General features: G+C 44.7%; 1 protein-coding gene across 1 annotated transcript in view; it reads left to right on the top strand.

Moving 5' to 3' along the window:
• TUT4 (terminal uridylyl transferase 4) overlaps positions 1 to 26,041 on the top strand; it is a 3,240,181-nt gene that overhangs the window by 163,121 nt on the left and 3,051,019 nt on the right. Inside the window, exon 4 of the mRNA XM_044086854.1 lies at positions 2,655 to 2,743. Within this exon, the coding sequence (XP_043942789.1) occupies positions 2,655 to 2,743 (89 nt within the window). The remainder of the gene's footprint in view (positions 1 to 2,654; positions 2,744 to 26,041) is intronic.

The following is a 26,041-nucleotide window of genomic DNA, read 5'->3' as shown; positions in this document are numbered from 1 at the left end:
TGAAGTCCCAAGACTGGAAAAACTCCCATATCAGCCTCAACAAAAAGTTAAGATCCCTCATCAAATCCTCTAAAGCTAGCTATGAAAACAGAATTGCAGCAGATAGTAAAGACAACCACAAGGCTTTCTATAGTTATGTAAATAATCTCCACGACAATACCCAGATGTGCTCTGAGCTACTGCACAATGGTACCTCCTATACCAAGCCAACAGATATTTCCAATTTACTGGCCGACAGATTCAGTGCCAACTTTACCCCTCCCCCCAAGGGACCAGTCACAATACCAGTAGATTACCAGGCACCCAGTATTACTGCTGCACAGGTTAAAACAGCACTGTCTAAGGCCAAGAATACAGCTTCTATGGGACCTGACAATATCCCTGGCTGTGTTCTACATGAACTACAGAGTGAACTGGTACCTCACCTCTGTGCCCTGTTCAATCACAGCCTCATCTCAGGCTTTGTCCCTACCAAATGGTGCACTGCTACAGCCATCCCTGTCCATAAAGGAGGAGTGACTACAGATCCTGGGAACTATCGCCCCATTAGCCTGATAAGTCTGATATGCAAAGCAATGGAATGCATCATCATGGACCTAATAAACAAGGGATATAGGGAATCTCCAAACTCTGGATCCCACACAGTTTGGTTTTGTGAAGGGTAGATCATACCTGCTCAACTTGGTCAACTTCTTTGAATCAGTCACCAGAGCTGTGGATGAAGGCAAAGTGGCTTATAACAGCCTACCTTGATCTGGCCAAGGCCATTGATACCATTCCCCACACAGGAATCATAGAAAAACTCACTAAGCTAGGCATCAATCCCCATATCAGTAGGTGGGTTGCAACCTGGCTCACAGGTAAAACCCACAGTGTGAAAGTAGCTGACTCCAACTCAGACTGCCGACCAGTCACGAGTGGAGTCCCACAGAGTTCGGTCCTGGGTCCTCTCCTGTTTGGTATCTACTTCTCTGAAGTCCAAGCCAACATGAAGGGACTTTGGCTGACAAAGTCACAGACGATTGCAAGTTGGGAGCTATTATTAACTCCCCGAGTGATGTTGACATCCTACAGAAAGAAGTCACTGAGACCAACGACTGGTGTCAGAACCATGGCCTTAAGCTGAATGCCAGAAAATGTGTTGTCATCCCCTTTGGGAAACACCCAGTTCCCATGAATTATCACATTGATTGGTAGTCCACTGAACACAGAAGGCGTTATGAGAGATCTGCGAACACAGGTTGACAGCAATCTCTGCTTTGACCACCACATTGCCACTGTTGTCAGAAAGTCCTTCTGTGTGGCACACCTCATTACTAAGGGTTTTGCATCCAGGAAGAAGGAGGTCATTGCCTCCCTCTACTCTTCCTCATTAGGCCAATCATTGAGTACAATGCCCCATTTGGACTGTATCTCACTAAACACCTGCAACAACTGGAGAGGCCGCAAAAGTACCTCAAAAAGAGGATCCTAGACCTTAACATTTGTCCTATATGGACAGACATAAAAAACTCCAACTGTTCTTGGTCTCATATCGCCTACTTAGAGGCAATCTCTGCTTGACTTACAAAGCCACGTCTGACCCAGCTCTGTTAGAAATGCTACATCTAAAGAAATCCCAGTCCCTCCACACCACACACTCCAGAGACCTCAACCTCATAACCGCAATCAACAGAACATGCTGGAGGGACAGGTTCATAACCCAGAGACTGCCCATATCATGGAATAGACTTTCCATACATGTCATGCAGAGCACCTCACTGGTCTTCAAGAGAAATCTTGATGAGTGGAAGGGAAATAGAAAATTCACCCCAGCGATCACTCTAGTGTCTTTAATCAACAGAGGCATTGGGAACTAAGGTCGGGTGGCATGATGCCAGGGTAATCCTATGGGCTAGGTTTGTAAAGGCCCAGGACCATTAGCCTAGTACACACTTATGAACATATAATACCTATGCATTATGTCTGATTACATCTATGTAGTTGTCCTTGTTTTAGGTCATTAAGGGCCTTTCCTTCTGATGCAATCACAGTCGTACTATTTTAGCTAGAAATGTGCTGTTTAGTTAATTATGCAATGTCTGTAGGACAGATACTGAAATCAGCAAAAGTTAAAGCTTGCCTGCCACTGGCATGACGCACCTAAAGCTTTATAGTCTGCTGAGTTTGTTATGCCTGACTGAAGCTGAGCTATTTTTACACTTGCATGATTGCCATGAAGACCAGGTATTTATGGTAAGTTCCCTTTTCATGAATCCTGTGAAAAGTAATTGCGCAAGAAATGCCAGGTCTTAGGGAGTAACCAGGAAATAGTTTTTGTGCCAAAATAAAAGGGGTAGAAGATTTAAGCTAGTTGATACTCGTACCATGAAAACATGGGAAAGATGTGACAAGTAATTTTCTGATAGCTGACTTCTGTGGGGATTTTGTCTAGTGTACTTCCTAGCTAATTATTCTTGTACCTGTGATGCTTCAGCTTGAAGGTAAGATAATTATTTCCACTGCTGATCTCAAAATTGTTAAGATTCATGGCTTCAGTATTTGGGGATAGTATGCATGTTTTTTTCTTTCTTTCTCTCCTGTTACATTGAATAACCTCAAAGTGAACTTTAATATTTGAAATAAATGTTGTTAATCTTTGTCTTTCCTTGTAGAGTGCACTTTGAGAATATATGGCTCATCCCTAACCAGATTTGGTTTTAACACAAGTGACATCAACATTGACGTATGTTTTCCATCCACGGTGAGAACATTTGGTCTTTTTAGCATTAAGTATTTGAAGAATCCATTACAGTTAACCTTGTACTGTCTATGCCCTGGATTTCTGTCGGACTGCAAACATGCAAGATTATCCCGTAATGAATTATTAAGACTTGCTTTATTCTAAACAGTGGCAGTGCATTGAGATAATTTTTTGATGGTATTAATATTCAAAGCTTTCACATGTGAAGTTGTTCTATCTCGCCTTCATTCTCACTGATGAGTTCAGAGCCGATCCTCTGCTCCGATTCGGCCAAATGCTAAAGCTCAAGGTCTTCAGCTTGTGCCCTACTCCCTATCCCATGATGCAGTAGTGCTTCCCTCTGATCTTGTTTGCCATTGCAACAGATCGGGTGTTCTTCGAACAGCTCTGGCCAGTATTGTGAAAACCTTTTTGAATTTTTTCTCTCTAAAAACTTTCTTAGTGTTAGTTATTACATTAGACTTTGGTACTTGAGATACTTTGTCTTTCTTAGTAGTCATATTTAGTCTAGAGTGCATTTTTCTCTGCATTTGAGGCTGTTTATTTCTAGGCTTACTTATATATGCTTGGGATTACTTAATTAAAAAAGCAACTTTTCTCCCTATCCTTTCTGCTTTAACTAGTAAGCCCGTTTTTTTATTAGGGCAGTAGTAATTCGCTTTATACTGTTAGTTGAACTTGTATATTTATTTAACCCTGTGGTTTTGTTAGGGTTGTATAATTTTACTTTGAATAGCATTGTGTGTTTCCTATAGTTATTATTGTAGTTCTCATAGTCTAGAATTAGACCCTGTCTTATTGGAACTATTTTTGCTACATTTGCTGCTGTTACTAAAGACTGTGTGCTGTGGTGTTATACATTATATTTTATTGTTAGAGCCCTAAATTGTTTTCTTTGGGGCTATTACTTCTGATAAGAGTGCTTTACAGTGTCTGAGAAGGCTAAATCTGGTTTCAAGAAATGTCCAAAAATGTGGACAAAAGGTGTCTGTCACAGATGGGCACACAAACTGTGTTTACTGTTTAGCTGAGCTTCACCTACAAGAAAATTGTACCATCTGTCACTCTTTTAGTTCTCGCATTCTTCACGAATGTAAGAGTAAACTAATGGCAAGAGGTCTATTAAAATCTTCCTTTCACGAAGCCTTGGAAAAGGACAAACCTGTTAAGTCTGCAAAAACTTTATCTTCCAGTTCGTCTTCGGAATAGGCGCCGAAAAAGGGCTCATCGATTTCTAAATCTAGCAAGACTGCCACCTCGGCTCCAAAGCCTATGGAACCGGAGGTGGTGGTTGTTGTCAGTAGGAGCCGGTCCCCAGCAATGGAGCCAGTATCTCCTTCTTTAAAATCTCCAGTTTTGCAGTCAGAGACCTCATCTATTGCTTCCCAGTCCTCAAGACTATTGGATAAGGATGTGGATCGAGTGGTGCAGAGGCTTTTGCAGTCACAGGTGCTAGCAAAAATTCTTTCGGGTTTGACCCTTAGGGCTTCGGAACAGACTAAGACCCAACCCATTTCTTCAGTTCCTCCTCTAATTCGACCCGAAGTTTCGGAGCCGGATTTTTCGGAACCTACAATTGTGGAGCTGCCGGAGCAGACACCCCTGGGGCTTTCGGTTCCGACTACTCTGACCTCTTCGGTACCTACTTTAGAGTCTAGGAGCAGACAGGTCAGGTCTGGAAAAGGTAGTCGTACCGATCTTTCGGTGCTGACTCTGCTTCTCTGGGCCTTGGCTCAAGTGAGTTCAGCACCTACCCTGGGCTCGGAGCCCTCAGCTTTGGCACCGGTGACTGCCTGTTTCTACGGATCCAGGTGTCTCTTCAGATTGGAGCCATGGGGCTTTCGATGCTATGAGGAAAGTGTTGTCGCCTTGGGCACCCGTGTCATCAGTACCAGCAATCTCCTCCCCTAAAGTTCCTTTGTCTGCCTCTGGTTCACTGATCCCTCAAAAGCATAGAGACCTGGAGTCTCAGGTCCCCCCATTGGGTGAGCGCTGCTTTTCTGGTACATCCCCAGAAGCTCCCACTGAGGAGGATCCCAGGAAGAGAATTTGTAAGAGGAAGCATCTGGATTCCCCACAGGAATCCATCACATCAGATACTGACTTAGATGAGTCAGAAGGGTCCCCACAGTCCCCCTCTGAAGATATCTCTTTTGGTGATATCTTAGAAATGCTTAAACCGAGGGGTGGCTGGAACTCCCTTAACCCTACTGATGATGAGTCAGTACTACTGAAGTCTTTTGGGTCTCAACCCTCCACCTCTTGGGTGATTCCACCTTTTGATGAGTTGATGGATCTTCTCCCTCGAAAGCCATGGGAGTCCCCAGATACCATAGAACCAGTCCCTCGGAGGTCTAATAAATTTATAATGTTACCTCAGGAGAAGACTTTCCTTACCAAAGGAGTACCCATTGATGCTATGGTGGTGGTGGCCTCCTAAAAGGAGTTATCGGAGATCTCCACATCTGTTCATCCCCCTAGTAGAGATTCTGGGACCATGAACAGATACAGAAAGTGCATGTTTAGTTCAGCGGCCTTTACTCTTTTGATCCCTGAACTACCTCACACATTTCACTAGACTACATAGAGATCTCCTTAAGGAGTTGGAAGATACTCTGCAGGGTGCAGTAGCTGCGGTGGTCTCAGAGAAGGTAACCTCCCAGCTTGCTACCCTAAATTCCCTTATAAACTCTTCCATGCTTCTAATTTCATATGCAGCTAATGGAACGAGTAGGGCAGCGGGTACAGGAATTGCTCTTAGGAGACATTCCTGGATGCGCTTATGTTCCTTTGCGGAGCCCTACAAGTCATCCTTTGTGAACACCCCCTTTGATGGTTCATCACTTCTTGGACTGAAAGTGAAGGAAACGCTTACCAGGTGTGAGCAAATGGAAAGACTCTGTCTGCCATAGGAGTCCGTTTTTCCACCCCTTCTAGACCTTATCCTAAAGGTCAGAAAAGTGGGAAAATGTGGTTCTGCAATGCCCAAGGAGCTTTCTTTGACGCACGTGGTGAAACCCCCTCTAGAGGCAGAGGAGGGAGCAATAATGGAAGACGCTGTCCACGCGGCAGAGAGGGCCACAAAATCAGGGTGACAGGGATCAGTTTTTTGGAAAGCCCTACCAGTGCTCTTGAAGGGATGCACGTCTGTCCACCTCTGGAGGCAGTCAGGGGATGTTTATCTTTGTACCCAGACACCTGGTTAAAAATCACAAAAGATCATTGGGTGCAAAGCATAATATCCAGAGGATGCACCCATTCCCTTTGCTACACCTCTGACCCCTGTGAAAAAAAATCAAAGATGTCCCACCCAATCACAAGGAACAGGCAACCATAGAAATTACAAGGTTGCTAGAAAAATGAGTCATCCAGCCAGTCCCAGCAGATCAGAGAGGATCCAGAATTTACTCAAGGTTCTTTTTAGTTCCAAAGAAAACATGGAACTGGAGACCAATTTTGGATCTCAGCAAATTGAACAAATCTGTCAAAGAAACAAAGTTTCCGATGGTCACGCTGCAGTCTATACTTCTTTTTCTAGGAAAAGATGATTGGATGTGCTCAATAGATCTCCAGGATGCATACTGCCATATAAAGATGGCCAGACCATCCAGGGATCATCTGTGTTGGCTGGAAGCCAGTCACTTTCAGTTTCCAGCTCTGCTCTTTGGTCTCACTACAGCCCCCAGAGTGTTCACCAAATGCATGGCAGTAGTCATGGCTCACCTGAGACAGTTAGGATTCCGGGTGTTTCCATATTTAGATGACTGGCTGCTCACCGCCACCACCAAGCATCAACTCATACAAGCAAGGGAGACAACCTTAGATCTTTGCAGTCAATTGGGGATTACTGTAAACTGGGACAAATCTGCTTTACAGCCATCCAGACATACCATTTTTATAGGAGCAGATCTTGACACAGTTTCCATGACCATAAAACTTCCAACGGCAAGAGTGGTGAGCCTTCAACAACAAGTTCTGGACCTCATCCCCAAACAGAGAGCCCCAGTTTCAGTAGTGCTCAAATTACTAGGGACTATGGCTGCAGCCATCATTGCCATTCCATTAGGCTGAATGCACATGCAGATACTGCAGTTGCTGGTTTTCACACAATGGTCTTACCAGGAACTTCCAATGTCTCATCCCATTATAATAACAAAGTCATGCAAGAGGTATCTTCTTTGGTGGCTGACCTCTCCTCAAATGACAGTAGGACGTCGCTTTGTTCTACCAACCCCTGTTGCCACTGTGACCACGGATGCCTCCCTGACAGGGAGGGGGCATTTTCAGGGAAGGACAGCCCAAGGCACATAGGAGAATCACGAGGCTCATCTGCATATCAGTGTCCTAGAGATGAGAGTGGTACTTTTAGCATTACAGCCCTTTCAAAACTTTCTATGTCTAAGGACTATTGCAATACAGAAGGACAACATGTCAGTGGTCTGGTACATAAACAGGGAGGAACCAGATCATACCTCTTATGTCGAGAGGCCCTGAGAGTATGGCACTGGGCAATATCCACCCAGCGCTTTCTGATAGCAATGCACATCCCGGGGAGGTCCAATGTGATAGCGGACAAGTTGAGCAGAGCACTTCTGTTGTCTCACAAGTGGTCCCTGAAAGAAGAAGTAGCAGAAAGGATATTCCGCAGATGGGGCCAGCCTTGCTGTGACCTCCTTGCAACCCCCACCAACATCAAATGCAGCAACTACTTTGCCCTGATCCCCAACTTGGGGGATGCTCCAAGGGATGCACTTGTGCACAGCTGGTCCCCAGGACTTCTTTATGCCTTTCCCCCGATGTTCATCGTGTTTCACTGTTGCAGTCATTCCAGTTGGGTTATCCTGCTGGCAGGCTACCCGCAGTCGGCCTGAGTTCCAAAGTCTAGGTCCGGCGTCGGTTGCTGTCGGCTCATCCCTAACATCAGTGCGCCAGGGGTATAAAAGATGCAGCAGGTGCCATTTTATTAATTCTTTCTTGCTGCGCGGTGCCCAAAGCAAAAGCAGTTCGCAACTGCCGGTCGGCCGACTCCTGAGATTTCCAAATTCGAATTTCAGATCCGAAGTCTTCATTAAAGCTAAGTACCCCGTTGGGGAAACTTTTTTCTTGCTCCAGACTGATGTCAGAAAAAGTTTATAATTGTATTTCATATGGGAAGCAAATACCTCATAAGGATTTTCATTCTTACTGTATTCCTTGCCTAGGCCCTGACCACAACGTTGCTAGTTGGCAGTTTTGTGCTAGACATAACCAACGCACTATTAAGCGTCAGTACGATTTTGCATTTCATTACTTTGGCAGAAGATTCAATTATATAATGCCGTCGGAACAGCCGACTACCGGAGTTTATAAAAAGCACAAAGAAAAGGACAGGCATCCGAGGTCCAAAACCGACAACGAGGCTTCCATTAGGCCTGTCACCGGTTCGCCAGTTCTCAGTGAGGTGCTTTCGCAGCCCCTGATGCCCGCTACCTCAGAGCCACAGGCCACTTCGACTCCCACATGGAGCCGACTAGGCCGCTGGAAACTCAAGGTATTGGACACTCGGAAACTATTCCCTCAGATGGGTCCGGAGCCGCTGAGCAGGCATCGGCTTCTGAAGGTGTTTTCAGGCCTACACAGTTATATGTAAAGCTATCTTCAGCTTCAAAGGCAAAGACTAAAGCAGCTCTAAAGACAAAGAAACAAGTACAGCATTCTCCTGGACAGGCCTCCATGCCTAAAAAACAGATGCTTAAAATGGCCGTAGACCTAATTACTTTGATCAGGGGTCCCCACCCCCCTCTTGATAAGAGGCCTAGGCAAGAGATAGAATATGAATCTTCAGATCAGGTTTCCATTTCTTCTGATTCCTCTTCTGAACAGGAATATTCCCTTCCTCCCTATGAGGATTCTGATGGTGAAGAATGTATCCCTTCAGCCTCACCTCCTGAGGATTATTCTTTTGGGGAGACCCTGCATACTATGAGGGAGCATTTCCATTGGGAGAGCCAAGATTACTCAGAATCCAAGAAAAGGCTCAAAGACTTCCTTTTATTACCCCAGCACAGGCCCCTTGCTATTCCTCCTTGTTTTAGACATTGTAGATGATGTTTTTTCAGAGTCCGGTCTGTCTCCTGACTCTTTACCACCAGCTCCTGTTAAGCCAGACAGATACTGCAGGGTTCCTGATTCTCATAAATTTATTTACAAAATCCCTGCTGCTGACCCAGAAACTATTTCTCAGGGTCCCAAGGCGGTCAAGGTTTCCACTGCAAAAAACCCTACCCCCTCTGATCGGGATTCAAGGGCCCTGGACAGATGGGGGAAAAAGATTTATACTTCTGCTACCTTGACTGTAAGAGCTTTAAATTGTCAGTTTCATATGCTTAAATATCAGCAATATCTTATGTCACAGCTTAAACAGAAAATGTTGACAAATTCAGAATGTGCAGAAAACAAAGAAATGCAGGATTTATTGCATGCAGCTGAACAAGTGGGAAAGCATACTTTGCAATGTGGTTTTGATTCTCTAGAGGCCTCCTGCAGGGCCACAGTTACAGGTTCTCTCATTAGGAGGCATGCTTGGTTAAAAGAACAGAATCTGCCCGATCATGTTAAAGCAAAGCTATTAGATGCTCCATTACAACATGATACCTTGTTTGGTGTTAAAGCAGAGGAGGTGTTGAAGAAAATGGAGGACAAAGCTAAATTCTATGCAAACATTGAAGGATTTCTTACAGGTACAGCCTCCCAGATTTAGCAGGAACTGGCCTACAAAGAATTGGTCCTGTCCAGTGTCAGACAAGGCCACAAAAAGGCAGATACAGACGCCACAGAGGCAGATCACAGCCCCAAGGCTCATACAGGCCTAAACAATGGGGTGCTTCTACCTCCAAAAGTGGAGAGGAAAAATTACAGCCATACTGAAAACAGCCTCAATGACTTTCCCCTGCCAGCACCAAGCACTTATCTTCTGGCAGCTCCTTTGGGGGGAAAACTAGCACTTTTTTCACAAAATTGGCATATGATCACCCAGGACAAATGGGTCTTAAATATCGTATCTCAAGGCTACAGGTTCCACTTTCACACCCTGCCAAGGCCAAACAGTATGCAAGACCTGCCACCCTGCCAAGGCCAAACGGTATGCCAGACCTGCCACGCAATCAATGGGCAGAGGCACAAAAACAAGTTTCATCCCTCATGGACATGAGAGCCATTCAGCAAGTACCACAGCAAGAGCAGTGACAAGGATTTTACTCAAGGCTGTTCTTGGTACCCAGAAAGGACAAAGCCTGGAGACCAATACTGGACCTGTCTATCCTAAACACATTCCTGGATATTCCAAAATTCAAAATGTTAACTCTGCAGCAGCTTCTGCCCAGGCTGGGCAAGAAGGCTTGACTTGTGACTTTAGACCTAAAAGAGGCATACCTGCATGTCCCAATCAGACAGTCATGCAGAAGATACCTCAGATTTATAGCTGGCTCAATGCACTACCAATTCTCTGCACTGCCCTTTGGCTTATCTACTGTGCCCAGGGTCTTCACAAAATGCCTGGCACCAGTAATTGCATTTTGCAGACAGAGGAATACAAATATATCCTTACTTGGACGACTGCCTTATTCAAGCAGAGAACAAGGACATTCTACTACAGCATCTGGCGTTTGTAAAGAGATTACTAACAGGTCTAGGGTACACAGTAAACAAAAAGAAATCAAAGCTTGTACCCTGTCAAGAGATAATATTCCTGGGTGCAAGCTTAAATACAAGTGCCCAGATGGTTTATCTCACGCCAAACATAGACAACTGACTACTTATTTCAAAATGTTGGCAACAAAGACCCAGTTATCTGCAAGAAAAATTCTGCAGGCTTTGGGCTTCATGGTATCCTGCATACTGCTAATTTCATATGCAAGACTGCATATGAGGAAACTTCAATGGTATCTGAAAAGTGTTTGGACTCAACATTGCCACAGCCTGGAAACAATAATTACCCTCATTCCCTGCCTGCAACAGGAGTTTCGATGGTGGGCAAAAGCCTGTCACCTCAACACCGGACAGCCATTCACCTTACCCACAGCCAGGCAGACATTGACAACAGATGCATCAGATTATGCCTGGGGGCCCATATGGCAGGAAGATGTATTCAAGGCACATGGTCCGCAAGTCAAATGCATCTACATATCAATCAAAAAGAGATGCTAGCTGTTCAGAATGCCCTGACAGCCTTCAAGGATCAACTTCATCCAGGGCAACTACTGATAAAGATGGACAATACTGCAGTCATGTGGTACATAAACAAGCAGGGGGCACGCATTCCTACCCCCTCTGCAGACTAACCATGAACTTGTGGGACACAGCACTGACTTACCAAGTACATCTGCAAGCACAATTCCTGCCAGGAAGGATAAATACTCTGGCAGACGAACTAAGCAGAAACCTAATGGATCCCTAAGGAAATTAGATCCACAAGTCTTCAACATGATAACAAGGAACTGGGGATGCCCGGACATAGACCTGTTTGCCTCCCCTCACAACTGCCAACTACAGAGATTCTGCACAAGGACTTATCACAAGCAAGCATGGAAAGTGGATGCTCTATCTTTCAGCTGGAAACACCTAACAGTATATGCCTTTCCTCCTCTGCCTCTCCTTCCCAAGGTACTCCTCAAAGTCAGACTACAGAAGCCAAAAATGATACTGATTGCCACAGACTGGCCTCGCCAGCACTGGTACTAAATCTTAAAGTCAAGCCCAGCTTGGACATTACCTCATATTCCTTACTTATTGATCCAACAAGACAGTCAGATACTGCACAGCCACCTCAGGACCTTAAACCTGGCAGCATGGCGGATAATGTAGCCATTCAAGACGCACCTCTCTCTCTAAAGCAGTGATGGACATTATTTTGGAGGCCAGGAGGCCTAGCACCAGAAAATCTTATGCAAAAAAATGGAAGAGATTCTGTGCTTGGAACCAGGCACTAGGTATTGACATGACTGTTCCAAATATTCCTCAGATTTTGCAATACTTAACTGAGATGCTGGATAAAGGCCTTTCCTTTTCATCAATTAAAATTCATGCCTCTGCCATTTCAGCTCATTACAATACAGAACCACCTATTTTTTCTCATCCATTGCTAACACAGTACCTCAGAGGGGCCAAAAACATAAGATCTCCAAGGAGAACACCAATACCTGCTTGGGACCTCAACTATGTCTTGGAAAAACTCATACTGCCTCCATTTGAGCCAGCCTCTGCAGCTGATATACAATTCTTATCCTGGAAAACAGCTCTGCTCCTAGCAATAACCTCTGCTAGATGAGTCACAGAGTTACAGGCACACATAGCTGTGGAAACTTTTATAATTTTCCATCCTGACAGGGTTTCTCTAAGGACAAACCCTACATTTATGCCTAAGGTAGTGTCCAGTGTGGCCCTTAACCAAACAATTCATTTGCCTACCTTTTACCCAAACCCACAGAATAAGGGTGAGAGACATCTGCATTTTTTTGGACATTCACAGGCAGCTACGCTTCTACTTGGACAGAACCAAAGCTTTCAGAAAAACTGAACAACTTCTAGTGGCATATGCTGCGGGATCACAAGGAAAGCCCATCTCAAAACAGAGTATTTCAGAGTGGATAGGCCACTGCATTCATTTCTGCTATTCACAGCATGGCAAATCAGTGCCTAAGGGCATTAGGCCACATTCAACCAGAGCAGCAGCCATTTCAGCAGCCTTCCTCATAGGAGTACCAACCAAAGACATCTTAGAGGCTGCAACTTGGAGTTCAGTGCATACTTTTTCAAAGCAATTTCACTACTCTAAATCCAGGGCAGGCTTTGCCACTGCAGTTCTGCAGGGCCTAATAGCCTCTCCTAATCCTGTTTAGCCAGCCTCCCAACCTTAGCTTTGGGATTCAACCCAATTGTAATGACTGCAACAGTGAAACACGATGAACATAGTACAGTTGTGTTACCCTACCATAAATGTAGATGTTCGAGTGTATTCACTGTTGCAGTCCAGGTTACCCTTCCACCACTCCCCTTTTCCTTGCTGGGACTTATCTGTACTTCTCTATTCTATACAACCTGTGTGGTGTATTTGCTTGTAGATGAAGGAAAAATTGTATGTTAAGTTGTCTATCTCGCCTTCATTCTTGCTGGATGGGTTCGGAGCCGACCTCGCCCGACTCGCCACTCTAAAAGCTCGAGAGTTGGTTCCACCGGCTCGAGGCTCCCCTTATATCCCACAATGCTAGGCGAGAGTTACCTCAGATCTCGTTTGCCGCTACAGCGATCGAGGTGTTGGTTTTCTACCGGCTTGTTGGTAAGTGTATTTTCAGTAAAGTTAGAATACTTAAACCCCTATATTTTTAAGTTTAACTACTTTTCCCTTAGTTTAGTGGATTTCTACCCCTGTTTTTCAGAAAATCCCGTTTTTTTCCCACAAGAACTTAGAAGTTCTCCCTCGGGCCTTCTGGCCTTCCCCCATTCCCTAGTGGTGTGTGTGTGTTACTCTTAATAAAACTTTAGTTAATGTTAATTGTTTTATTTTTGAGATTAAAATAAGATAAGTGTAATCAGTGTGTCTGACTGAGTGTGTGTGGTTACACCTTCTTCTTTTAGGATGTCTAAAGACACAAAGGTCTCAGGCTTCAAGAAGTGTGATGCGTGCTGTCAGAAAATGTCTCTGACAGACGGTCACACTTCTTGTGTCTACTGCCTGGGGCCTTTGCACCTGCAGGACTCCTGTGCTGTATGCCACGGCTTCAGTCCCAGGGTCCTGCAGGAAAGAAAGAACAAGTTGATCCTAAGGGGTCTACTTAAGCCTGAGGATTCCCTTTCTGTCTCTGGGAAGCCCTCCAAGGCTTCTAGGTCCTCGGCTCCAGCTACTGAGCCGAGACCTAAGGCTTCTAAACCTACGTCTGCATCGGCTCCGGCTGGAGCCGATGAGTCTAGAGCTTCTGTGGTTCCCTCGGCTCCGGTTGGAGCCGAGGTATTAGAAATCCCCTTGTCGGCTCCGACCAGACCTTCGGAGCCGACATCTAGGAAGAGATCTAGGTCACCATCCCTTGGCTCCGTTCATTCGGCTCCAGCATCTCCTCTGCGGTCTGAACGGAGCCATAAATCTCACTCCTCTAGGTCATCGAGGCTGTCGGATCACGACCTTCAGAGGGTAGTGAGTCGACTTCTTAAGTCCGAGGCACTGGCCCAAATGCTTCAGAGCCCGACTCATCAGTCGATGCCTGCCCCTGTCCATCAATATGTTCCTCCTCCGACTCCGTTGAGCTCGAGCCGGGCGCTGAACCGAGACTGTGGTAGCGTCGGAGCCGATACAGATGTCTTCGGCTCCATCGTTGGCTCCGATTTCTTCTTTCGAAGAATCTCGGCGCTGGACTCCCTCGTCGGCTCCGAGGGGGTGAGTGGCATCGGACCCTTGTCCGACCCCGCTCTTCCTCTCGGAGCTTCGGCGCTGGTGAGTTCGGCTCCGACATCGGCCTCGGAGCCATCACTGTCGGTGCCGAGGGAGGTTCTCAGCTTCTCGGAGCGGGGACCTCTGGCTCTGCCTGACAGGGGTGCGTTCGAGGTCATGCGGAGTGTGTTAGAGCCTGGCTCTAGTCCACAGTCGGCTCCGTCCGCCCCTCCCTCTACGGTGCCTCAGGTCAAGTCGACTCACTCCCTCATCCCGGACCGCAGAGAGCCAGCTCCTCAGGAACCCCTGTGGGATCTCATCCTCTTCCGAGGCCTCTCCTGATTTGGCAGAAGAGCGCCCTCGGAAGAGGAAGTGTAAGAGGAAACACATTGACTCACCTGAGTCCATCACATCTGACACAGATTTAGAGGATTCCGAGGGTTCCCCCCGTTCCCCTTCTGAAGATGTCTCTTTTGCAGACATTCTCGAAATCCTCAAACAGAAGGGAAATTGGCCAGCCCTCAACCCTTCGGAGGATGAATCTGTGTACCTTGAGGCGCTTTGGCTCTCGCCCTTCCACCTCCTGGGTGTCTCCCCTTGACCCCCTCATGCAGGTGGTAGCTAAAAGGCATGGACGGCTCCTGATTCAGTGGACCCCACTCCCAGGAGACCCTCAAAATTCATAACGGCACCAGCAGACAAACAGTTCTTGACAAAAGGAGTTTCTGTGGATGCTATGGTGGTAGCTGCTGCCACTAAGAAGGAACTAGCTGATCCTTCAGTACCTGTCCATCCACCTAACAAGGAATCTAGGTCCATGGACAGGTACGGAACCGGATGTTCTCGTCAGCGACATTTGCTATGCGTCGCTGAACTACCTGTGCCATTTTACTCGTCTTCAAAGGGACTTGATTAAAGAAGCGAGTGACATGTTGAAGGACCCTACAGCTGCGGGTTTTCAAGATAAGATGAACACTCAGCTGGCTACCCTTAACTCCATAGCCAACTCCTCCATGCCTCCTTTCTTATGCGGCGGATGGAGCGAGTAGGGCCGCAGGGACGGTGTGGCCTCACGTAGGCATGCCTGGATGCGGCTATGCAATTTATGGACCCTTCAAGACGTCTTTCACTAATTCCCCGCTTGATGGATCATCTCTCTTGGTCCTCAAGTGAAAGAAACCTTGACTAGGTGCGAGACTGATGGCAAGACTCTTTCTGCCGCCGGAGTCCGTTTTCTACTCCTTCTAGGCCTTACCCCAAAGGCCAGAAAAGTGGGAAAATGTGGTTCCGTAAACAATCTCAAGGGACTTCGCCTGACGACAAAGTCGCTTCCGCCAGAGGCAGAGGCGGAATAACAATGGTAGACGCCGCCTCGAGGCAGGGGCTCCGAGAACCAGGGCAATCGAGAAGCCTTCTCTGATAAGCCCTTTCAGCATCCCTGAGGTGTTGCTCGACTTCCCACCTTCGAGGCAGTCAGGGAAGATTGTCACTGTACCCAGAAGCCTGGCTATCCCTGACTCAAGACAAATGGGTACAGTCCGTCATTTCCGAAGGCTATTCTATCCCCTTTCTTCGCATTCCAAACCAATCAAAAAAATCCCTTCCAGATGTTCCACCCGCTCAAAGGGATCTAGCGGTTTTGGAAATTTCAAAGCTGCTTGCAAAAAGAGCAATTCAACCAGTTCCAGCAGACCAGCAAGGATCCGGAATCTACTCAAGGTTCTTTTTAGTTCCAAAGAAAACAGCGGACTGGAGACCAATTTTGGATCTCAGTATCTTGAACAGATCAGTCAAGAAAACAAGATTTTGGATGGTCACGCTGCAGTCCATCCTTCCCCTATTGGGAAAAGGAAACTGGATGTGCTCTATAGACCTTCAGGATGCGTACTATCACATAAAAATGAACAGATGCTCCAGAAGATTCCTCCGCTTCAGGCTGGGAACCAGTCATTTTCAATTCAGGGCCCTGCCCTTTGGTCTCACCACTGCCCCCCGGGTGTTTACCAAATGCATGGCAGTGGTAGCTTCTCACCTGAGACGACAAGGATTCCAGGTGTTTCCATATTTGGACGACTGGCTCCTCACAGCTCCCACCAAGCATCTCCTTCTGATGGCCAGGGATTACACTTTTCGCATTTGTCAAAAGTTAGGCATTTCAATAAATTGCGAAAAGTCTGTTTTGTCGCCTTGTCGTACTATTACCTTCATAGGCGCAAATCTAGACACAGTAGATATGTCTGCGAGGCTAACAGATCAGAGAATCACAGACATACACAGACTGGTCTCACTCCTTTTCAACAACAACAGAATCAAAGCCAGGTTAGTTCTGAAAGTGTTGGGAATTATGGCGCCTGCCATACCTCTGCTTCCATTAGCCAGATTCCACATGCGAATCCTTCAATGGATGCTCTTTACACAATGGTCATACCAGCAACTTCCAATGTCCCACACCATTATGATCACGCAGGCGTGCAGAAATCATCTCATGTGGTGGATGTCTTCCCCTCAGCTCTTGTTGGGAAGACCCTTTGTTCCTCCCCCTCCGGTTGCTACTCTGACAACGGACGCTTCCCTGATCGGGTGGGGGGGGCATTATCAGGGCAGGACGGTCCAGGGCACTTGGCAACCAGACGAATGCCACTTGCACATAAATGTTCTGGAGATGAGAGCAGTGCTTTTAGCGTTGCAAGCCCTTCAAGACTCTCTTCCCTTGGGAACGATTGCAATCCAGACAGACAATATGTCTGTAGTGTGGTACATCAACAAACAAGGCGGAACCAGGTCCTATCCCCTGTGTCGAGAAGCACTCAGATTGTGGCAATGGGCGATTTCTTCTCAGCGGTTTCTGATAGCAACGCACATCCCCGGGAAGTCCAATCAAATCGCGGACAAATTGAGCAGAGCTATCCTCATGCCTCACGAGTGGTCTCTGAAAGACTCTGTTGTGAGAGAGGTTTTTCTCAAGTGGGGTCAGCCTTGCTGCGATCTTTTTGCTACCCCCCAGAACAGCAAGTGCAGAGATTATTTCACTCTATTCCCTTTACCAGGCCAACCCAGCAGAGACGCTCTAGTCCAAGTTTGGCCCCGGGGACTTCTGTATGCATTTCCTCCCTTCCCACTAATCTCTCAAGTGATACAGAAAGCTATCGCTCAGAAGGCCTCGTTGATCCTCATTGCTCCTTACTGGCCTCGACAGGTGTGGTTCCCCTTTCTACATCAATTTCTATTGGAGCGACCTTGGCATCTGGACCTAGTTCCAGATCTTTTGATCCATCAGTCAGGTTAGGTTCATCGCTCCCTCCCCTCTGAACCTCACTGCTTGGTTCCTCCAGTTCCAACCTTAGCCAGGCTTCCTCAATTATCTCACTCTGTTCGAGATATTTTGATAGCTTCCCATAAATCTTCCACTCGGAAGATTTATTTGAGTAAGTGGAAACGCTTCACATATTGGGCTCAAGGAAGGGACATAGATCCCTTCACTGCTTCCATCCAAATGGTCCTTGATTTTCTAGCTGAACTCTTCCATGCAGGTTCATCTCCTTCTACTCTTAAAGTTCAATTGGCAGCTATTTCTAACTTTCATGTGGGTATTTCTGAGTCTGCCTTAATGTCCCACAAGCTTTGCAAAGCCTTTTTGAAGGGAGTTTTTCTTCTAAGACCTCCTATAAGAAATCCTCCTTCTCCTTGGGACCTAAATTTAGTTCTTACTTCTTTGATTCTTCCCCCTTTCGAACCTGCAGACTCCTGTTCTTTAAAATTGCTATCATGGAAGACTCTCTTTCTGGTAGCTATTACTTCAGCTAGAAGAGTTTCAGAACTTCATGCACTCAGCTGTCGACCTCCTTATCTATTGTTCCATAAGGACAGGGTATCCTTACGAACCAACCCGTCCTTTTTGCCTAAGGTAGTCTCGACATCTAACCTAAATCAAAGCATTGACCTCCCTGTCTTTTTTCCAGAATATTCCAGTAGGTCTGAACAAAAATTACACTGGCTAGATGTTCATCGTCAGTTGAGGTACTATTTGGATAGAACAAAACAATTCAGAAAATCTGACCAGCTGTTTGTCTCCTATGCAGAAGGCAGAAAGGGACTTTCAGTCTCAAAGGTATCATTATCTAGATGGCTAACATCTCTGATTTCCCTTGTTTATGAAATTAGACACCAAAAGCTGCCTAATAAACCTAAGGCCCATTCCACCAGAGCCTTGGCTACTTCTTTAGCCTTCCAAGACAGACTGCCTATTGACACCATTTGTGCAGCGGCTACTTGGGCTACTCCTCACACTTTCATTTCTCATTATAAGTTGGATTTAGCTTCTAGGCATAGAGCTAACTTTGGTTCCACTGTTCTCAGGAGTCTGTTCCGTTAGGCCACCCGGGACAAGGTGCTAGGGACGCGGTCCCATCCAGCAAGAATGAAGGCGAGATAGACAACTTAACATATAGAAGTTATGTTCTTACCATAACGTTCCATGTTAGTTGTCTTCTTCTCGCCTTCTTTTTGCGTCCCACCCTCCTTCCCCCTGGCCTGGACAGACCTAGAGGAGTTGTGATTGTGACCTCTCTTTCTACCTCCTCTTTACTTAGGCATATGCTGCTTTGCATATTTCCTGATTCAGGATGTAGGTCACCCTTCTTCTCCCTGTTGTTAGAGGTGGACTCTGTTTATAGTTATTCTGTTACTATTATAAGCTGGGGTTAGCTTACAAACGAGATCTGAGGTAACTCTCGTCTAGCATTGTGGGATATAAGGGGAGCCTCGAGCCGGTGGAACCAACTCTCGAGCTTTTAGAGTGGCCGAGTCGGAGCCGAGGTCGGCTCCGAACCCATCCAGCAAGAAGAAGGCGAGAAGAAGACAACTAACATGGAACGTTATGGTAAGAACATAACTTCTATTTTTTGTGTATGCATGCTTATTGGCATAATTTAGCCTACCTTTTTAAGGGCACCTGACATCTGGGGCAAGAAAAACTGAAGAAAATGGTGTCTGCTGCATCTTTTATACCCCTGGCGCACTGACGTCAGGGATGAGGCGACAGCAACCGATGCTGGACCTAGACTTTGGAACTCAGGCCGACTGCGGGTAGCCTGCCAGCAGGATAACCCCAATTGTAATGACTGCAACAGTGAATACACTCAAACATCTACATTTATGGTAGGTACACAACTGTACTTTTCCTGTGATACCCAAATTCCTACAGAAATCCAGCACTCTGGGAAGGACCATTATTCCAATAGCCCCTTACTGGCCTCATCAAATTTGGTTCCCCTTTGTGCAGCCTCATCTACTGGAAGAGCCATGGATTTTGGACACAGTTCCAGATCTTGTGATGCATTCATCAGGGGTTCTTCATCCTGCATTTCATACCCTAAAGTTGGCAGCTTGGCTGCTCCATTTCCACAAATAGCCAGGTTCCACAATTTATCACCTGCAGCACAGAACATCCTAATTTCTTCTCCTAAATCTTCTACTAGGAAACTATGGGCGTCAAGTAATAATGTTGACCCACATGTGGCTTCGATGTCTTTCATTTTAAAGTTTCTGACTAAACAGTTTCATGAAGGAGCAGCTGTGGCAACCCTTAGGGTTCAATTGGTAGCAGTTTCTAATTTTCATATTGGCGATCAACAGGTCCCCATCATGTCACACAGACTTTCTAAAGCATTCCTTAAGGGTACTGTTCACTTCAGACCACCTATTAGAACCCCCAGCTGCTCCATGGAATCTCACTTGTTTGCTGTCATGGATCATTTTCCATCCCTTTGAACCCGCATCATCCCATGATTTGAAATACCTATCATGGAAGACCATTTTCCTAGTAGCTATTACTTCTGCTCGAAGAATTTCGGAACTACATGCCTTGTCCATCAAAGCCCCATACTTGATTTTTCATAATGACAGAGTAACGCTGAGAACAAATCCTTCATTCCTACCTAAGGTTTGTTCAGAAACAAATCTTAACCAGACTATAAAACTACCTGTGTTTTTTCCCAAATATACAAACAAAAGGGAACACATGTTGCACAAACTCGATGTCCATAGGCAACTTTGATTCTATTTAGACAGGACTAAAGACGTCAGAAAGTTGGATCAACTTTTTGTCTCCTTTTCAGATTCAAAGAAGGGTACTCTGGTAAAAAAACACTTTGTCAAAATGGTTGTCAGAATGTATTTCTTTCACGTACAACTCACTAAATTATAAAGTCAAGGCTCACACAACCAGGGCAGTTTCCACATCTTCAGCCTTTCTAGCAAGGCTACCTATAAACACCATTTGTGCAGCAACCGCATGGTCCTCACCTCATACCTTTATCATTCATTACAAATCGGATAAGACCTCCAGGGACAGGGCCTCCTTTGGTTCTATGGTTCTGAGGAATATACTTCCATGAGCCACCCAAGGAGATAGTGCTTGGGACGCTAACCCATCATTGAGAATGAAGGCGAGATAGAATAACTTCACATAAAGAAGTTATGTACTCACCATAACATTTCATGTGAGTTATTCATCTTGCCTTCATTCTTACGTCCCACCACCAACCCCCTAAATTTAAAGTCTTGAGGGCCGGGAAGTTCAAACAAATCTTAGTGATGCTTTGTCCTTATCTACTGTAGTCTTATTTCATTCAATGCCTATATGCTTTAGTTATCAGTATGATTGGACAAACAAGATCTGAGGGAAGCACTATTGCATCATGGGATAGGGAGTAGGCCACGAGCTGTTTGAAGACCTTGAGCTTTAGCATATCACTGAATCAGAGCCGAGGATAGACTCAGAACCCATCAGTGAGAATGAAGGCGAGATGAACAGCACACATGGAACGTTATGGTGAGTACATAACTTTTTTTTTGTCAGATGTCCCTCAAGGTGATTAGGCTTATGTAACCAGTTTACCCCAGCTGGCTGACCAAGTCTCCAAAACAGTAGAGAAAGATTTAGCTTAACATACATCATAGGTAGAATGTGTTCAATTGAGTGACTTGTAATGTAGAGGACCTATCTAAATTAGGTTCATCATCATTATCATTTAAAGTTTGACAAACCTTGAAAGATCCCACGTTCAGGAGTATTTGAGCATTTGTACCAGTACATATTGTGAAGTGAGACAAGTTTAACATGTCTTTTCTGATTCTGCCACAGTTTGGATCATTATCATAATTCTTGCTGTCTTTAGTTTAACTGTCCTATTACATAGCTAAACATCAACATATTAAGTATCCATGTACAATTTAATTTGTTAGCCAAGACGGCAGCAGCAGTACTTTATTTATTAATTTAGGGAAGAGCATGACACTGATAATTATCACTGCTTCAGCTGTCCAGTCCTGCCATTTTAATGTTATATAAGGAGGAGTTTTTACCTTCTTTGCTATGCCATAAATGGCAACTGTTGAGAGCTGTTCATGTGGGTAACAGTGAACATGTCCTCCCACATAGTTCCAGGCATAAGTTGTGGCATCAGCACATGGGCAGGCACAGGAAGAGAAGGTTGAGAGACTGTCTTCTGAATGATAGCTTTGGTCATTGTGAATGCTAAACTTATCCTCAGTGAGGTGTTGATGTCATTCCTTGCACCTTGTGATTGAAAGGCATACACCTTAACCATTGTACCACTTGGCCTTTCAGGTAAACTAATCAGCCCTGCCAAGTCTTGAACCCTGGACCCTTTACACTACAGTCAGCAACCATACCACTGTACCATCTAGACCAGAAAAGTATATAACCCTGTCTCTTTCTCTGGGGATTCTTGCACTGCCTATCAACTAGTTCATCATTAGGAGCCCAGAACTGGCAAAACTGATCCTTGGAAGGAATCTTTTCACTCACCTTGTCATGGATCAGTGGTATTTAAGTTTGAGAACTCTTGTAGTGAAGCTTTCTCCCAGACCTGTTTGTCCAAGTTGAGGAGAGTGCATCAGTTTGCATTGTATCAGGGCTCATCTCTCAAGGTTTAGGCAGTTATTTGTTATACAGTAGAAGGTTATTTCACAGGTTATGGGTTTTGTAGTATTCTAGATAATGATCTGAATGCTACGGAAGACCTTGCGCAGGCCTCTTTCCACATACTACCTTCTAGTGATGTGCTCTGTTGCATGCCAGTTCCTTGTCCGTAGCACTGTGAGCCTATCATTTATTCAGCTTGGCTTGCTACCTCTCAGGATCTTACTGCCATAGCTAGTGGGGAGCATGAGACTCCCTCATGCTCTAGTTCCTCTGAGGAGTCAGAAAACCCCAAGGCTGTTGCCTGTGACGTGGGGAGATGTAAGAAGCCCATTCCTCCCTGTTTTCCCCTGGATGACTCTCTTCTTTGAAAAGCCATAATACGCTGAGGACGAACTTAAGACTTCCTAAAATCCATATTCCTTTGCCCCAGAAGTGCAGCACATAGTTTCTAAGGATGAGATCCGAGGAGCAGTCCCTGATTATGTTGCCTATGAAGCCAGTCATTAAAGATGCTGTATAAGCAACCTTGAGGTGATTTGTGTCTGCTTCTTTCTCTCTGAAAAGGATGGATGCCTTCTAAAAGCTTCTACTGGAGTCGTAAAGCAGCTGAGTGAGCATCCTTCTGCTGATTCCTGACTTCTTTCTCATCTTATCAGTTTAACATAGGCTTCAGAGCCAGCAGTTTCTCTAAGGCTTTGAAAAGGTGGGGTAAGATAATTCAGTCCTCTCTCCGTATGAGTTTAATGCCCTCAGCTATTCATCTCATAGGCAAATGTGTTCAAGTGAGGACTTGTAATGTAGAGGACTTGTCTAAATTAGGTTCATCATCATTGTCATTCGAAGTTTGACAAACCTTGGAAGATCCCACATTCAGTTTTAGTTTCCCGTGATTAAGGAGGTTTTAGAATAAATTTGAGACTATCCCAAAACCTGGGATCAAGAAAGACTGGGTAAATACTTTGGTTCACAGCTTCAACATTGGACTTTCATGTGCCAGTTTTGGCTGAGCATGTGCTTTAGATAAACCTTCATGCTTAGATGTATGCTGTGAGAAATTTTATGGCTAAGATTTATCTTCATGAAAAAGGAGATGAAAAACTTGATCCCGGATGCCCATTTATTGGATGAGGTGCTTTTTGTTTTGCTTTCTTAGGATTTGTTAAACAACCAGCTGTTTAAAAAGAAGGCTGTCATCTCTGTGATTTGGGTCTATATTATTTGTCTAACACCTATTTAGCAAAGCCGCTCTTCATTTAATGGCAAATATTAAGTAGGGCAAACAAGATGTTGGCCAACCAAGTGAAAGGGAATAAAAAATTTAAAACCTGCCACGGTGGGTGGGCTTTGCCCCCACACCCCTCCTAACTAAATACACCAATTGCAAGATCATGCTATAGTGGAGAAAAGGGCAAATTCCAGACAGTGGCCAACTGCTGGTTTGCCCTAGTAAAAATTTGCTGATGAAAACCGGCTTCGCTAAATAGGTGTGGTGTTCAACAAATGGCTATTCCCTGAATAGCCATTCAGCAAAATAATATAGAGCCTATCACCATACTTTTACTCTCATTTCTTTAAGCCTAAACATTCTACAAAAAGGGAGAGTTCTGTGCGTTATCAGAGCTAAACTATGATGTGTCATGTGATCTTATCCGTGGTATTCATCAAGTTTTCCAAAAGGACAGCTGTCCACTGGCTGCATTGCCACAGTCCTGACTTAAGTTTGGAATGCCCATGGATAAGAAGTTCTTGGAGTTTTCCATGGCATGATTGATCAGGGTTTAGTGTATTCTAAAAAGTCACTCTTGACTATGTCTTGGAACACAAGTCTTCCCAAGATAGAGAGCTCCATTGGCATATCTGTTTGTCTCTGGAGAACTCTTGAGATGGACACACATTATAATGATTTAGAGTGTCTTTAGGGATTGCCCCATTTTCTAAGTAGAATAAACAATTTTACTTTCACCTCTTTCTGGTTGTGAAGAGGGCCATTTGGTACTTTCCCATTCTGGGATGCCAGCAGCTACCACTGATCATGAGAGATGCATTTAGACACATTGGTGTTTGGCTTCCATACATTAAATTCTGTTGCTTTACTCTGGATAAGTATAATTTCTGGTAGATAACACTGTCGTTTAGGCTTTCCTCAGTGCCAGCCATCTTTCCCAGAGTGTTGATAGTAGTCACTAAATCATAAAAGAAAATTATCTTTCTATTTTCCCTGTATATGTGTGACTTATTATTCATCGAATGCCGCTATTCATGGAATCCCTGGACGTGCCTTGTGTTGGGCATTTCCGTGGTTGTAGTTCTTAGAAATCACCATAAGTTGATTGAAGGTGTCTGTGTCACCTGCTTAGGGAATTATCTTTATTAGCTCAGAACTAGACACACTAGTGATGGACATGCTTGACTTTGGAGAAAGTCCAAAAAGTTATAGCCTTCACCTTGGTGAATGTGTAGTGCAAGGTCCAAATTTAAATTCTGCTATGTCTTCTGAGTTTATTACCTCTCAGGAGTCGTCATGGTACTGTTTGCATACGTAAAGATGTGGGTGTTACAATGGACTATTAAATGTCAGTGTGGTTTTAGATTTGCCAAGTGCTTGCAGAACAACTTTTTTTCCTTAATGCAGTTTGCCCCCTTACCTGTTGACCATCAAGTCTTCCCCGTTGGACTTGAGATCATGCCTTCAGAGCAATCCAGGAGTATCAGTCAGTCAGGTAAAAGGATCTTTCCTTCCTGGAATCAAAGTGGTGAAGATTTTTTTTTTAAACCCCTCTTCCCTTGGTGGGGAGGATGTTCAACCCACATCACTGGAAGAGTCACTGTGACTTAAAAAAGTGCATGCTGCCATGTACTTGTTTGATAAAAGCTACTAGTACTAGTTGGCAGCTTGGTGAACCACATGCACTGCCTAGGTCATGGACTTGCTTCCTTCCTCCAAAGGACTGCTACAGCCTGCAGTTGGAACCTTTCTTCCCCCTTAGGATAGACTCATCCATCTTCCCTGCCACCTCTGTCAAGAGCCTGAGCTGTTAATCAGACTTGTGTCACCTGGGCCATAGTCAGTGCTTTATCCCTATATGTCACTGGGCTGGCAGCACACTTATCAAGTTAAGAAGTTTAACAAATAATACAGAGACACAGTGAATGTGACCTAACCTCCGTGATGTTTATATTTCAACAGAAGTCCATGGAACTCTGCAGCACATTAACCTTAAAGCTAAGTATATATACATACAGTACTCCCTTTTAAATGCTATAAAATATATATTGATGAGGTACCATACATTACATTACAGAGTTCATAAAATTATCATTAAAGACATAACTCGGCCTTTCTTTATTTTATGATGTTCAGAATCCTTTCTTTTTAAATGTATCTGTCTGAGCATGCACCAGCATCCATTACAGAGTATTGGAAGGAGAGGTTTCAACAGGAAGTTTAACGAATTTCACATAGAGTGTGCATCTCAGATAACAGCCTTACAGCCATTAGAATAAAGGCACTAATTTGTTCAAAATATGCACTTTGTGCATTGACGATCTTCTGTATTTCAGCCATTTCTGTGACCTGAATGTTTTGCTTATTTATTTGTTTACATATGTTAACTAGAGTAGAGCTAGCTGTATGAAAACATCTGAATGATGCAAATGTTCATACAGTTGTAAACATATTCTCTTTTCTCTTAAATTTTCCCTTTATAGACCTTTTGATGCTGCAGTAAATTTTATTTTATGCTGATTTTCAAACATGGCCATCATGTAGATTTCCTGTTATAGATACTACATCTTGTTTACTGGTTTAATTATATGATGTTTCTTTATCACTGTTTTTGTTTTCTAATTTACTTAAACATGTATGATGCAGGAACCAATCCAGTGTAATCCAATAAAAAATAAATACTCTGAATGCTTCGATGTTCCCTTTTGACATCGTTCTGACATTTTA

Source organism: Protopterus annectens, chromosome 10.part0, assembly GCF_019279795.1.
Source record: "Protopterus annectens isolate FY-2018-M chromosome 10.part0, PAN1.0, whole genome shotgun sequence".
Taxonomy (NCBI): domain Eukaryota; kingdom Metazoa; phylum Chordata; order Ceratodontiformes; family Protopteridae; genus Protopterus; species Protopterus annectens.
The sequence above is the reverse complement of the archived record's forward strand: the minus strand, read 5'-3'. Positions and strand labels throughout refer to the sequence as shown.